Source organism: Podarcis muralis, chromosome 4 (genome assembly GCF_964188315.1).
Source record: "Podarcis muralis chromosome 4, rPodMur119.hap1.1, whole genome shotgun sequence".
Taxonomy (NCBI): Eukaryota; Metazoa; Chordata; class Lepidosauria; order Squamata; family Lacertidae; genus Podarcis; species Podarcis muralis.
This window is the reverse complement of record NC_135658.1, coordinates 8488891-8503879: the sequence shown is the minus strand read 5'-3', so window position 1 is coordinate 8503879 and position 14989 is coordinate 8488891. Positions and strand designations below refer to the sequence as shown.

General features: G+C 47.0%; 1 protein-coding gene across 1 annotated transcript in view; it reads left to right on the top strand.

Moving 5' to 3' along the window:
* The window catches only part of ARHGEF17 (Rho guanine nucleotide exchange factor 17), a 182783-nt gene that overhangs the window by 137249 nt on the left and 30545 nt on the right, over positions 1 to 14989 (top strand). Inside the window, exons 8-12 of the mRNA XM_077926899.1 lie at positions 4447 to 4556; positions 9009 to 9094; positions 9983 to 10101; positions 12492 to 12705; positions 14702 to 14775. Of these exons, the coding sequence (XP_077783025.1) occupies positions 4447 to 4556; positions 9009 to 9094; positions 9983 to 10101; positions 12492 to 12705; positions 14702 to 14775 (603 nt within the window). The remainder of the gene's footprint in view (positions 1 to 4446; positions 4557 to 9008; positions 9095 to 9982; positions 10102 to 12491; positions 12706 to 14701; positions 14776 to 14989) is intronic.

Sequence of the window (14989 nt, the reverse complement as noted above, 5' to 3'; positions counted from 1 at the left end):
TATTTTGCAAGTCGTAGTCAGCTTTTTAAATGAATGTTGCATATTTTTCTTCGTTTTATTTTGGAGGGTCTACGCAATGACTGCTGGAAGTGTAAACAACTTTGGTCGGCCCTCACGCATGTTCACTTCATCAAATCTGGCCCTCTTTGAAAAAAGTTTGGACACCACTGATAGATGGTTCTTTCATATGTGGTGGACTTGCAAGAAAGCGAGGGAATTTGGGGAAATGATATATGATGAGATAAAAAAGATGTTTAAAGTGATTATACTTTTAAAAAAAGGAAAAAATAAAAACTGAAACTTTTCTTCTAGAGATTATAGGTACAGAAGTTCCAAAAAGATGGTTAAGTTATTTATGTATGTAACTACAGCAGCGAGGATCTGTTATGCACAAAATGCTGAAACAGTTAAATCAGTTAAAATAAGAGAACTTAATGATGATTGCTTTATGGAAGAACGGAAGCCTTTTTTTGAACTATTTAAAGAATTAATAGGGTAGGATGAATTCGTGAGCAGGATTTGAACTAGGAGCAGCAGAAGGAATTAGAGGTTATTGTATTAATGTTATGATATAATAGAGGGAAGATAGGGTGCAGCAAGGGGGAGGAATAAAAGAAAATGGAAAATGGGGTGGGAAGTCGACGAGGCAGAAGAAAAATCTTTTACGTATTGGAATGCTTATGAGAAATCTCTGGAAATTTAATAAGATATATCTAAATATAAAAAGGTAAAGGTACCCCTGACCAGTTGCGAACGACTCTGGGGTTGCACACTCATCTTGCTCTATAGGCCTTTGTCCACAGACAGCTTCCGGATCATGTGGCCAGCATGACTAAGCCGCTTCTGGCGAACCAGAGCAGCGCACGGAAGCACTGTTTACCTTCCCGCCGCAGCGGTACCTATTTATCTACTTGCACTGGTGTGCTTTCGAACTGCTAGGTTGGCAGGAGCAGGGACCGAGCAACGGGAGCTCACCCTGTCACGGGGATTTGAACCACTGACCTTCTGATTGGCAAGCCCAAGAGCCTCAGTGGTTTAGACCACAGCGCCACCCGCGTCCCTATATCTAAATATAAAAACAGAGGTTCTCGGGAAACCGAATTCGTTATCTCGTATCTCAGTCTCCAGCTTGTTCCCCCCACCTTTGTGCTTTGGCAGAATTTAGGCTGTAAACGCAGCACCTATATTTCAGCTGCCTTGGGACTCCCCAAGACTTTTGAGGTTTGCTTTTTAGACAGAGCAACCTCCCTCCTTTCTCTCCCCCCCCCCCCCCCCCACGCCACACTGCAGAACGTTTTTCCCGGCTCCCGGTGCTGTGAGGGGGAGATAACAATCAAAATTCCCCCAGCCGAGTGTGTGGCACCCTGCGTTGCCATGTCAACCGCGGGAGCAGGGAATCCAAATAAACAGGCCCCCTTCTGCACAAAAGACCTTGCAGATCCTGTTGGATGGCAGCGTGGCCGCGAAGAGCCAGTCGTGTCTGCCGCCGCCCCAGCCTCACGACTGACCCAGCCTCCTGTCACCGTATACCTAAATTTGAGGGGGTTGTTGTTGTTGTTGTTGTTGTTTAGTCGTTTAGTCGTGTCCGACTCTTCGTGACCCCCTGGACCAGAGCACGCCAGGCACTCCTGTCTTCCACTGCCTCCCGCAGTTTGGTCAAACTCATGTTTGTAGTTTCAAGAACACTGTCCAACCATCTCATCCTCTGTCGTCCCCTCCTCCTTGTGCCCTCCATCTTTCCCAACATCAGGGTCTTTTCCAGGGAGTCTTCTCTTCTCATGAGGTGGCCAAAGTCTTGGAGCCTCAGCTTCAGGATCTGTCCTTCCAGGGAGCACTCAGGGCTGATTTCCTTCAGAATGGATAGGTTTGATCTTCTTGCAGTCCATGGGACTCTCAAGAGTCTCCTCCAGCACCAGAATTCAAAAGCATCCATTCTTCGGCGATCAGCCTTCTTTATGGTCCAGCTCTCACTTCCATACATCACTACTGGGAAAACTATAGCTTTAACTATACGGACCTTTGTTGGCAAGGTGATGTCTCTGCTTTTTAAGATTTGAGGGGGTTATTCAGCCATTATCTGCAGAGCGAAGGCGGCATACAGAACGCATCCAATCCAATTGCGTTCCCTCGGCAAGCCAGCCCAAACTGCCTTTTTATTTCGTGAAGCTGCAGTTCGGGGAGAGGGTAGTAAAATCTCTATTAATTAGGGATGAATTAAATCGAAAACGATGGGGAGAGCTGCGGTGTTTTAGTGCACGATACCTTAGCGAGGCCCACACAGATTTCTGGTGGAATTAAAAGTGCGCGTAGTTTTATTTCTCTGTTCCCTGCGGTGGTTGGGGTTAGGTTTATTATGCAACCGAGTAACGAACCACCACTGCCTCTCTGATGGCCGGGAATCAAATTAAATATTGTGCAAGGAGGCCGTGTTGGGGTCTCCCCACTGGGTTTGGGGAGTGACAGTTAATTCGGGGCAGAAAGGGAGGCATGTCTTATCTGCCTTGCCCCCCTCACCACATAGCTGCTTTCCTGGTAAGAGTTGCCAGGGGCCATTGTTTTGCTGCCACTTCTCTCCGCGCTGAGCTGCGAATAACAACAACACTGGCAAACAATTTTTTTTTTCATTTTCTGTTGCATGACATTTTTGTCTACTTGAAGAAGCCATGGTCTGATCTGAAAAATACAAATACAGTGGTGCCTCGCAAGACGAAATTAATTCGTTCCGCAAGTTTTGTCGTCTTGCGTTTTTTTCGTCTTGCGAAGCACGGTGTCGGAAAAGTTTCGGAAAAGCTTCAAAAATCACCAAAGTCTTCAAAAACCTCAAAAAAGGCTACCACACCGCGTGCTATGAGTTGCTCCTCGAAGTCAAGTCGCAACTGTATTAACGGTTTTAAGAAAAAGGAAACAAACTTGCAAGACGTTTCCGTCTTGCGAAGCAAGCCCATAGGGAAAATCGTCTTGCGAAGCAGCTCAAAAAACAAAAAACCCTTTCGTCTTGCGGGTTTTTTGTCTTGCGAGGCATTCGTCTTGCGAGGTACCACTGTATTTAGGTTAAAAAACTATAAAAATAAAGAAAAAATAAGTTTGCAAAACAGTAATTACCATGGGGTTAGGGTAGATCAACGTGTCAGTGTCCACTTATCCCCAGTGTAAATATGACATATCGGCAAAAGTCGGAAATTGAAAGATAACTATAGCACGTACACGAAAATTGATTTCAGATTTGAAATCAGCATTTAAAGAACATACAAGAACAGTTGAAAAATCTCATGCAACAGAAAATGGGGGGGGGGGATTGTTCCCCAGTATACTGTGTATCCCAAGGGAATACATTTTTTTCCATACCTCCAACTGTAAATAGATATACATGTCATTTTCAATGCTATGCGTGTCATGTTCAATGCTATATAAGTCACTTACATTTATACTCATATTGTACTACAGTGGCTATGTGTTTAATAAAATATTGAATTCTTGCATTGTGAAAAACAAAGATTATGGTGAAAAGTGAAAAACATGAATTGCAAAAAAACCCTAGAGCTTACAGAACAAAACCAACTTCAGATATGAAATCAGCACGTCGAAATTAGGTTAGAACAACTGCAGGTGTCATTGCAACAGAAATTTTGTTTCCCTGTGTAATGATAGCAGCATACTGCTTTTCCGCCAATGATCTCAGGGCGGCTTGCAGCGTAAAAATGCAAGATATAAGCACGAAATACACAATAAAAACAAGAGCAAAAGCAAAACACAACCAATCACCCCCTTCCCACAAACGACGTGATCCCATAGAATATCCAGGAGCAAAGCAAAGCGCTTAGATACAGAATATTCCCAAAGAGCTCCTTTTCCTGCAACGCAAGTAAAATGGTGGCTTTGCCAAGGGAGAAAGTAACGTGTTAGCATAAGGGAAGGAGAGGCGGTACCCTGTTTTTTGTTTCAATTTCATAAAGTTTACATGCCGCTTGATTGCTAAAGAAAGAAAAAAACCCTCCTCAAAGCGGTTTACAATGAAATTTAGGGATGCAGGTGGCGCTGTGGTCTAAAGCACTGAGCCTCTTGGGCTTGCCGATCAGAAGGTCGGCGGTTCAAATCCCCACGACGGGGTGAGCTCCCGTTGCTCTGCCCCAGGTCCTGCCAGCCTAGCAGTTCGAAAGCATGCCAGTGCAAGTAGATAAATAGGTACCACTGCAGTGGGAAGGTAAATGGTGTTTCCATGTGCTCTGGGTCCGGGACCTCTAAACTATGGTTTTCATGGACCTTAAAGTCCTCTGTGGGGCATACCAGGAGAGGTAGTCCTGTAAAAACGAGGGCCCTAAGCCACTTAATAAATGCAGGGCTCTTTTGCCCCATGTGGGACTCGAACGCGTGACCCTGAGATTATAAGAGTCTCTGGCTCAACCGACTGAGCTTTCCCAGCCTGACCTCTCCTGTGTCTCGTTGCAGAAGGCCGTGGGCGGGAAGAAGGACCGCTCGCTTTTCCTCTTCACGGACCTGCTCGTCTGCACCACCCTGAAACGCAAGTCCGGGTCCTTGCGGCGAAGCTCCATGAGCCTGTAAGTGACCGACCCCCAAAGCCCACCGGAAGTTGCCGTGTGATTGACGGCTCGAGGGCCATGTCTGTGATGGACTTGGGGGGGCGGAACCAGCTGGGGGACCCCCAAGGGAAGAAGGCTCAGAGCCCGGGGATTGGTGGTGGGACAATGATAAGTGATCAGAGGGAGAAGACCAGGAAGAGGAAGCGTTGGAAGATGGAGAGGGAACAGGGCTTAGTGAGCGGGGAGATTCTGTGGCAGAGAGGCAGCCAGAATTAGAGGCAGAAGCAGGAGCGGAGGAAAGCCAAGAGGAGTCTGCTGATGAAGAGTCATGGGTGTCTGTGGGAATGTTCAGGGAGGCAGGAGAGGATACAGTGGTACCTCGGGTTACATACGCTTCAGGTTACAGACTCCGCTAACCCAGAAATAGTGCTTCAGGTTAAGAACTTTGCTTCAGGATAAGAACAGAAATCGGGCTCTGGCGGCGTGGTGGCAGCAGGAGGCCCCATTAGCTAAAGTGGTGCTTCAGGTTAAGAACAGTTTCAGGTTAAGAACGGACCTCCGGAACAAATTAAGTACTTAACCCGAGGTACCACTGTATATTGTTTATTAATATCCTTCCTAACTTGCGTTATCAAGTCCCTTTACTTAGCAGAGTTTACATTCCCCTTTTAATGTACAGTCATATGTGGTGGGATTATCCGTTAGTTAATGAATTTTGGAAACAGATTGGTATAGAAATATCAGGAATTGTGGGTAGGAAGGTGAGAATATCTAAATTAATGGTTCGTATTAGTCTCAGTAGCACCGAGTTAAAAACAAAAGAGGAATGTAAATGGGTAAAATTGATGAGAACTGCAGGTAACTGGAAAAATGCAGAAGAGCTAGGGGTGAACCAATGGAGGAAAGAACTGAATAATATTATAATCTTAGAATATCTAACTGAAGATACACAGAATGAAAGGGTTTAAGGTCAGAGACAAAGAGGAGGATTGGTTTGAGAAGATAGTGAATTATTTGGGTAGGTTTGAACAATTTGGGGCAATTAAAATGTTAAAAGTTAAATAAATCTTGTGGATGGAGGAGTCTTAATGTATATAAAATTGTACATATGGTTGATTTGAATGTGTTATTATTGATTATGTGTACCCAATGTATTAGTCGCCTGGGGGATTTCACTGTTTGCGTTTTGGTTGTTGGTAAAAAATAAAATCTTAAACTTTTTTTTTTTTAAAAAGCCCCTTTTAACGCACAGAAGGTAGATGGTTGCAGGCTTGTTTAAGCCTCTCACTATCATACAATTCAGTATTGAATTGTATGTTCTTGGTAAGTTCCCCCTTTTTATCCCTCTTAAAAGAAGGAACACACAGCAATCTTATTTAAAGTCAATAAAAGTAGTTTACTCACATTCAGTCCACAGTTGGATCCCTGAAGGCAGACATACAGTGGTGCCCCGCAAGACGAACGCCTCGCAAGACGGAAAACCCGCTAGACGAAAGGGTTTTCCGTTTTGGAGGTGCTTCGCAAAACGAATTTCCTATGGACTTGCTTTGCAAGACGAAAATGTCTTGCGAGTTCCTGCAGGGGGTTTTTCCTTCCCCCCTTTTTCCCAAGCCGCTTAACAGCTGATCCGCTAAGCCGCTTAACAGCTGAGCCGCTAAGACGCTTAACAGCTGATCGCTAAGCCGCTTATCAGGTGATCCGCTAAGCCGCTTAACAGCTGATCCGCTAAGCCGCTAATGGGCTTGCTTTGCAAGACGAAAAACCACAAGGCGAAGAGACTCGCGGAACGGATTCTTTTCGTCTTGCGAGGCACCACTGTAGTTACAAAATACGTTACAAAATATATAACTAAAATATATCCCATATGGAGATAGTCCCAGTAACCTCTGTTGGCTGGAAGCATCTCTAGCTAAAAAAAGTTGCTCCAACGATGGAGAGAAGTCAAAGAGAAGAGAGAGAGTGTTGCGTGCCTTGTATTTTTGTTACCTGCACAGGTAAGGTCACACCCACCTCTAGTCACATGCAAAGGAAGTAAGTCCCAGCCCAGGAGGAAACAGGAAGTTCTGACTGGCCGACCAAACATCCCCTTGCATGTCCGCTCTAGGAAAACAAGGAATGTTGTACTTGACTGCTATCTATGTATCACATCCCAGATACCCCACAGTGTCTCCCCCTCCTGTGACAAACTCCCCTTCCCCTAATCTCCCAGGACCAGAAAAGGTATGAAGTTGCAGGGGCATAGTATCCCATTGCTTGGGGAAAGCCCTGAAGAGGAAGGGAGTTAGATAAATCTGTGGGGAGATGGGGGCCAGCTGATTTCATGGGGCGAGACCTGCTGTGCTCATTAGGCCTGACAGCCAAGCCTGTGCAGATCGTGTTTTTGCTAATAAAGAGCTAGCTCCCAACTTGGAACAGTGTGATTTACAGCCATAATACCGTATTTTTCGTTCCATAAGACGCACCTAGTTTTTAGAGGAGGAAAACAAGAAAAGAAATATTCTGAACGAAACAGTGGATGTATGATTTTTCTGGTTCATTCTGTGGCCACAGGCATGTGATCTGATGGTGAATTTTGGGTGACCCAATGCAAAAATCCTGAGGATCCATGTGGATCCATGCTTTGTAACCACATTTTGCACCATTGCGGCCCCAAGCAACAGTGGGTGCCTGATTTTTTTGGTGCAGGCTGTAGCCATGGACATGCTATGTGATCTGATGGTGAATTTTTTACCCAATGTAAAAATCCTGAAGATCCATGGGCTTTTACCTCCCCCCTCCCAGGCAGCCTCCTTTATCACTAGCCTCCCTTATCTCTCTCCCGATCCCACCGATCAGCTGCTTCCTTTCAACACTCCCTTCCCTCTTGTTTGCCTTAGTGTCTTTTTCTTAGCTGGAGCAGTTTTTGCTCCTCCTTTTCTTCTAATTCCTCTCCTTATTGCTTTAGTCTTCCTGTTCCCCCCTTTGAAAGTTTGCTGTCTTTACCTCCCCACTCCCAGGCAGCCTCCTTTATCTCTAGCATCCCTTATCTCCCTCCCGATCGCTTGCCGATCAGCGGCTTCCTTTCAACACCCAATTCCCTCTTTCAAAAAAAAAAAAAAAAAGCATGATCTGATTTTCGCCCCTGGGCAATTCGGCTCAGGGACCACGCATTCGCTCCATAAGACGCACAGACATTTCCCCTTACTTTATAGGAAGAAAAAAATGGCGCGAAAAATGCAGTAATTGCAAAGGACAGGCATCTTATCAGGAGCCAGACTGTTTCTCGGCTCCCACGGGGACCATTTCCGTCCATAAGGCACGGGCCCAAACCATGCCCGCCTGCCCCACACCTGATGTCAGGGGTGGGTTAGCCAGAGTTGTGGCTGCCAATGAATTACCACTGTGGCATAACCGGGGGTGCCTGGTAGCCCCAAGGCAGCTGGGATAAATTAATAAATTAGCATGGAGTTCTCCATTGGGAATTCTGTCGCACGGTCGGTGCCGGGTTCGAGTCCTGCTTTCAGCAGGGGTTGGCTGTTCTTCGGAGTTCCCCGTCGGAAACTTCAGGATCCAGCTCAAGGGCTGGGAAAGGCCCCACCTCTAGTATAGAATTGCGCACACCTGAGAAGTAGCAAAAAAATAAATAAATAAAAATAGGGTCCATCTCAGCCATAGCTGTCAACTTACAGATTTGTAAATAAGGGACCAGCAGCCAAAATTAGGGATTTTGCTTAGCTTATGCACGTCGGGGCTGCTGTTGTCCTGGCGCGAGGAGTTCCATCGGCCCTTTCCTGCCAGAGAGAGAGGGAGGGAGGAAGAGAGACTCGCCCGCGAGCCCGGCATGAGGCGGTTGCGGCGCCGTGGTGGCCGCTGAAGCGCCACCCTTCTGCTTTCCTCCCCATCCCCTCCTCTTCCTCCTCCCTCAGGCCGCCTCCTCAGCCGCCTCCGGCTTCCCCTGGCAGCGCGGCAGAAGTCTCGCAAGAGAGGGGCTGCCTGCCCACCCACCGCCACTCGTCTCCTCATCACGCACCCCTGAGGGGGGAAAGGGAGAGACGGAGACACGGCAGCTCATGCGCATGCTCTCTCTCGTGGCGGAGGATCCCAAGCCGCTGCTTCCCTCCCGACCCGGGCGAGCATTAAATCCGGGAAATTTAAGGGACATCATCAATCCGGGACAGCAGCTGGAAACAGCGCTGGGATAAGGGAATTTCCTGCCAGATAAGGGACAGTTGACAGCTATTATCTCAGCCAAGAATGCACAAGTGGCAGTCAAGTGTGCCTCATATCGGAGGCATCTCAGAAATCTAGATTTTGCACATGTTAGAAAATTGGCTAGGCCCTGCCCACCAGCTTAGCATCTTGATCAAGGGAAGAAAGAAAATTTACGATACAAATGGAAGGTGTTTCCCTCTAAAATAGGCCAACAAGGCCACTTAGTGGTTGCAGTCAGTACTGCTCCCGTTCTTAGTGTTACGTGATTTTTCTTTGCAGTTACACAGCAGCCAGTGTGATCGACACAGCCAGCAAGTACAAATTGCTCTGGAAATTTCCGCTGGAAGACCTGGACATTGTCAAAGGTCTGTTGCCGTCGGTGTTGTTCCCTTTCAGAATGCATAAACATCTCTGCCCGATACCTGAGTGCCGTTCAGAAACAGGAATCTATAAAACACAATGCAGACAATAAAACAGTATTGAAACGTACGAACCTACAGGGATTTAACGCTGCAGAAATAAAATTAATATGTTTAGGGGGGGGAGAGGCTTAAGAGGAAACCTTGAATGTAGTTCAGCGGCCTTGGCAGCTGATGGAACATTTTGAACAGCGGTACCTCGGTTTTCGAACGTCTCCGTTGATGAATGTTTCGGTTTTTGAACGCCGTAAACCTGGAAGTAAATGCTTTGGTTTTTGAACACTTTTCAGAAGTAGGACATGCCATGCAGTTCAATACGCAGTTTTCCGTATTGAGGCTTCCATATTGAGTTTTTGGTTTCCGAACGTCTCAGAACTCGAACGGTCTTCTGGAACGGATTACGTTCAAAAACTGAGGGACGCAGCAGAGTTTTGTACGAGCTGCAGCTTCTATATCAAGTTGTTGCTATGCCGTGTGGCTCGCGATCATCATTCGAGAACGACAACCACAACCTTTAGAAACACACAGTTTGCGTGCCACCACCTCATGCCCACTTTTAATTGGGGTTCGTCTATTTAAAGTGAAGGGTATCACTAGCATAACTGATGCAAGGAATACAGAAATTCAAGGAGTATTGCCGCTGGTCTGCCACGTGGCCTAACCGCTTGCCACTTAATTGCTGCATTTTAAACCTCCAAATGGTGCTCTGTAAAGTCGATGTTTCGTGTTATGTCAGAACAGGCCGTAGATACTGAGAAATGCAGCTGGCTTAGATCTCCAGCCTCCTTGCCTGAGACAAACGTGGCGTGATGTGTGATTTCTGTCCATCTCCAGGGGCTTCTCAATCGCCCAATCGCGAGAGCATCCAGAAAGCCATCTCCCGCCTGGATGAAGACCTCAGCACCCTTGGCCAAGTTAGCAAGCTTTCAGAGACCCTCAGCTTCCCCCATCAGGTGAGAACCATCGAGGTTGTTGGGGCAAGTACAGGCGTTTTGTAAAATAAATAATAATAATAATAATAATAATAATAATAATAATAATAATAATAATAATTTATTTATATCCCGCCCTCCCCAGCCAAAGCTGGGCTCAGAGCGGATAACAACAGTAAAAATAGCACAATTTAAATAAAATCACAGTCAATTAATTAAAATACATTCTAAAATCAATTCAAAATCAAATTAATGGCAACCATTGGGCTAGAGTTCTGTGAGGATTGCGAAAGGAGGGGGTCAGACTATGCCTTGTCCAAAGACCTGGTGGAACAGCTCTGTCTTGCATGCTCTGCGGAAAGATGTCAAGTCCCACAGGAACCTAGTCTCTTGTGACAGAGCGTTCCACCAGATCGGGGCCACAACCGAAAAAGCCCTGGCTCTGGTTGAGGCCAGCCTAACCTCCATGTGGCCCGGGATCTCCCAGATGTTTTTGTTTGAAGACCGTAATGTCCTCCGTGGGACATACCAGGAGAGGCGGTCCTGTAGGGACGAGGGTCCTAGGCCATTTTTAGTTCCAATTATCTCTAATAAGACCATCAGAATAGCTTCCATTTCTCTCTCTCTCTCTCTCTCTCTCTCTCTCTCTCTATATATATATATATATATATATATACACACAGTGTATGCATACGTGTGTTATTAAATTTTCTGTTTCATAATTGAAAATATTCATTTAAACAACCTTAAAATATCAATGACTTCTTCTCTTTCCATGGTTCCTTTTTCATATCATAAATCCCTGCTTATTTTACATAAACTATACCATTCAGTATTCCATTGTTGCTGTTGTCGTTTAGTCGTGTCCGACTCTTCGTGACCCCCTGGACCAGAGCACGCCAGGCACTCCTGTCTTCCACTGCCTCCCACAGTTTTCCAGTATTCCATTATTACATCCATCAAAACTTATTTACACTGTTGAATTTATCTTAATGCTGCCCACCTTTTCAGGTGTACATGATTCCCCCCCCATATATTCAAGAAACATTTTTCAATCCTCTCTAAACGTATGTTTTTCTTCTCTTATTCAATATGTTAAGTCTGCAAGCTTCACATATTCTGTCAACTTAAGTGGCCATTCTTCTTTGGTTGGGACCTCGCTCGTTTTCCATTTGGGGGCTAACAAAACATGGGCCGCAGTAGCAGCATACACAAATAAAGGTTATTTATGTGTGCCATTTAAAGATTAAAATATACCAACTCTAAAAGTCACAAACCAAAAAGGAATCAGCATTTAAACCTCCACAAATGTGTTCCAGAAAGAAAGAATAAATTAGTAACCTTCTAAAATCAGAAAGATTTTAGTCAGCTCACCCTGGGGAGAGAATTCCACATCTGTGGTGCCTCCACCGAAAAGGCCCTGTCCTTGATGGCTTCCAGTTGGGTCACCTCTAAATGTGGAGCTTGGAAATCAAAGCTCTGATACCAACCCGGTTGATAATAATAATAATAATAATAATAATAATAATAATAATAATAATTTTATTTATACCCCACCCTCCCCAGCCAAGGCCGGGCTCAGGGCGGCTAACAAGCAATAATAAAAACAAGTTGAATGAATACAACTTAAAAACAAAATTAAAATACAACATTAAAATAATGAAACATTAAAATATTAAAATGTAGCCTCATCGCAGGAGGAGAAAGGAAAAGAAAAAACAAAGAGAGGGAGGGAATCAAATTGGCTCCAAGCCAAAGGCCAGGTGGAACAACTCTGTCTTACAGGCCCTGCGGAAAGAAATCAGATCCTGCAGGGCCCTGGTCTCATGAGGCAGAGCGTTCCACCAGGCCGGGGCCAGAGTTGAAAAGGCCCTGGCTCTGGTTGAAGCCAATCTAACTTCTTTAGGGCCGGGACCACTAGGGTGTTGCTATTTATGGACCTTGAGGCTCTCCGTGGGGCATACCAGGTGAGGTGGTCCTGTAGGTACGAGGGTCCTAGGCCATGAAGGGCTTTAAAGGTCAAAACCAGCACCTTGAACCTGACCCTGTACTCCACCGGGAGCCAGTGCAGCTTGAAAAGCACTGGATGAATATGCTCCCATGGCAGGGACCCCGTGAGGAGCCTCGCTGCAGCATTCTGCACCCGCTGGAGTTTCTGGGACAGCTTCAAGGGCAGCCCCGCATAGAGCGAATTACAGTAGTCAAGCCTGGAGGTGACCGTCGCATGGATCACTGTGGCCAGGTTGGGGCGAGAGACGTAAGGGACCAACTGCTAAAGGTTGCTCTTATAGGCTTGTGGGCTGTTGCGACTGCTTAAGATGGACTAGAAACTTGCTGCTGCCGAGTTTTATTCCACATAGTCCATGGTGTTCTCCCAGCTAATGCCAACATTTGTGTTCGCTCACCCTCAGAGCCTGGACGACGTTATCAAGGACCTGATGGCCGCCATCCACCGCGAATTGGCGGAGAAGCAGTCCCTTTCCTTCACCCAGTCTTTCCCGCCCAACAAAATGGAACTCACGGCAACGAAGGCGGACGGCACGGAGTCCTACATCTTTGAGTTCCCCAACCCAGACGCGCGCCATAGCTTTGAGCAAGCCTTCGAGGACACCAAGAAGAAACTAGGTCCTTGTCTTGAGTGTTTTGGGGCTTTGTTTTTTGATATTGTAGGGTGTTTTTTTTACTGCTTTACACCGTTTTAATGTTTTGGGGTAGGGAGCGCTTTGTAAGGCGCCCAGGGAACTCTTGTTACGGAGCAGCCGCACGCATCGTGCAGTTAATAAAACTCATAATGTTTGGCATCAGTTCGCAAAGAGCACTTCTCAGACCTACCGTATTTTTCACTCTATAGGACGCACTTTTTCCCCTCTAAAAATGATGAGGAAATGTGTGTGCGTCCTAGGGAGCGAATGGAGAGCGAGAGGGGTCGGTGAGTACCGACCCCTCTCGCTCTCCAGGCTTCAGGGATAGCCGCCTGAAGCCTTTGGAGTGCAGCGGGAACTCGCACTGCACTCCAAAGGCTTCGGGTTCCTATTGCTAAAGCTGGGAGAGCAAGACTCTCCTGGCTTCAGCGAAAGGAACCTGAAGCCTTTGGAGCGCAGCGGGAACTCACGCTGCACTTCAAAGGTGTGATGGCCTGGGAATCCAATTCAGAGGGTGAACCGGAGGAATCCCAGCCTGCACAGGAGTCCCCGCCTCCAGGGCCGGCTGAACTGGGGCAAGGCCTTGATTCTGAGGCGCCTGCACCTGTGCCGGATCCTCAGGAGCAGGCACCAGGTGAATCCACTCTGGCTCCGGAGGTGGTTGAGGACTCAGTGCCTACAGGTGAGTCTCCCCCTGGGTCCAGTAACCCTCCAGCCTCTCCTGAACTGCAGAGGCTCAGGGCAGAGAGGCGAAGGGAACTGGTTTCTCCCAGGAGGAGTGCTCGCCTTAAGGCCAGGAGAGGCGGGGCTCCTGGGGGCTGGGACCGCCCCTGGCCTTAGAGAAGATAAAGGCCAGTCAGCCCGGTCCCAGGTTGCGGGAGCAACGTCGTCGTTGAGTACCTGCTCCTGTCCGGACCCAGACCTGGCCCTCCAGTGTTCCTGTCCCCGCTCGGCTTCCTGCTTCGGACCTCGCCCTGCTCCTTGCGAACTGTTTCCAGGCTAGTGACCCAGGACCAGACTTTGACTACGTCAACGGTAACCTTCCCCCCGGGACCAGCACAAAAGGCTTCACAACCTCGCCACCGCTCCCGGACCTGTTCTGGGGTTGGGGGAAACTTGGGCTTCTCCCGCCCTAGCCTCGCAGCTAAAAACGAAGCCAAGACAGCGAGCCTTTATTCCCCCCCCCCCTAAAAACTAGGTGCGCCCTATGGAGCGAAAAATACGGTACTCGATGGTCCGTCCCTGCACATAGAAGCTGAAGTCTGTCTCCCTGACATGCTAGCTTTAATATTTTTTTTTGGGGGGGGGGACATTGGGTAACCTGAGTTCAGTCTGAACTAATAGAGCCTCTGCACAAGTTATCTTCCTCATCTGCTTCTTTAGTCCTTTAGAAGTAGCTCTGAAGAGAGAGGTTAGCCAAAAAATGTGCTCTCATGCTCCTCCCTCAACCTAGAGTTCAATCCAAGACGTACTCTGTCTTGCCTCTTCCTTTATATGGAGGGGCTGATCTGGAGCATAAATAGATGTGGGGTTTTCCCCCCCTAACACTCCCCCTCTCTGTAGGTGCTCCTGCGGCACTGATGAACAAGCTGCAAGGTTTTATCCCCAGTCAAATTGACCGCTTGCTTCCACTGCGGGAACACCACTCTTTGCAAACTGCTGCTGACAAATAGCGTGGGCAGCTGAAATGTTTTCAAACATGCTGTGACATCACAGCAGCTCAGCCAGTGGCTGTGGAGTCTTAGGGGCGAGAACTGGGGAACGGTCAGATAGATAGATAGATAGATGATAGATAGATAGATAGATAGATAGATAGATAGATAGATAGATAGATAGATAGATGATAGATAGATAGATAGATAGAATGTGTAGATAGATTCAAGACGGCTGTTCATTATCGTGACTCCACAGAGCTGCGGCGGATTACGCCGCAAATCGGACCGCGCTACAGGTTTGTTTCTTTTCCTTTTCGTAACCAGCTTCCTACAAAAACTGCCTGGACCCTGAGTTCCTGAAAGCGATTCCCATCATGAAAACGAGGAGTGGAATGCAGGTAGGTCCGAGTTTTGCAAACCGAATTCACGCAGTTCATCTGTTGTTTGTTGCTACCGTTTCCATATTATAACTGTCTGAAACTATAGTTCAATTTGCTGATTGTTTAGAAAACACAAACCCTCAGTGTACCTTAAAGGTAAAGGGTAAAGGGACCCCTGACCATTATGTACAGTCGTGACCGACTCTGGGGTTGCAGCGGTCATCTTGCTTTA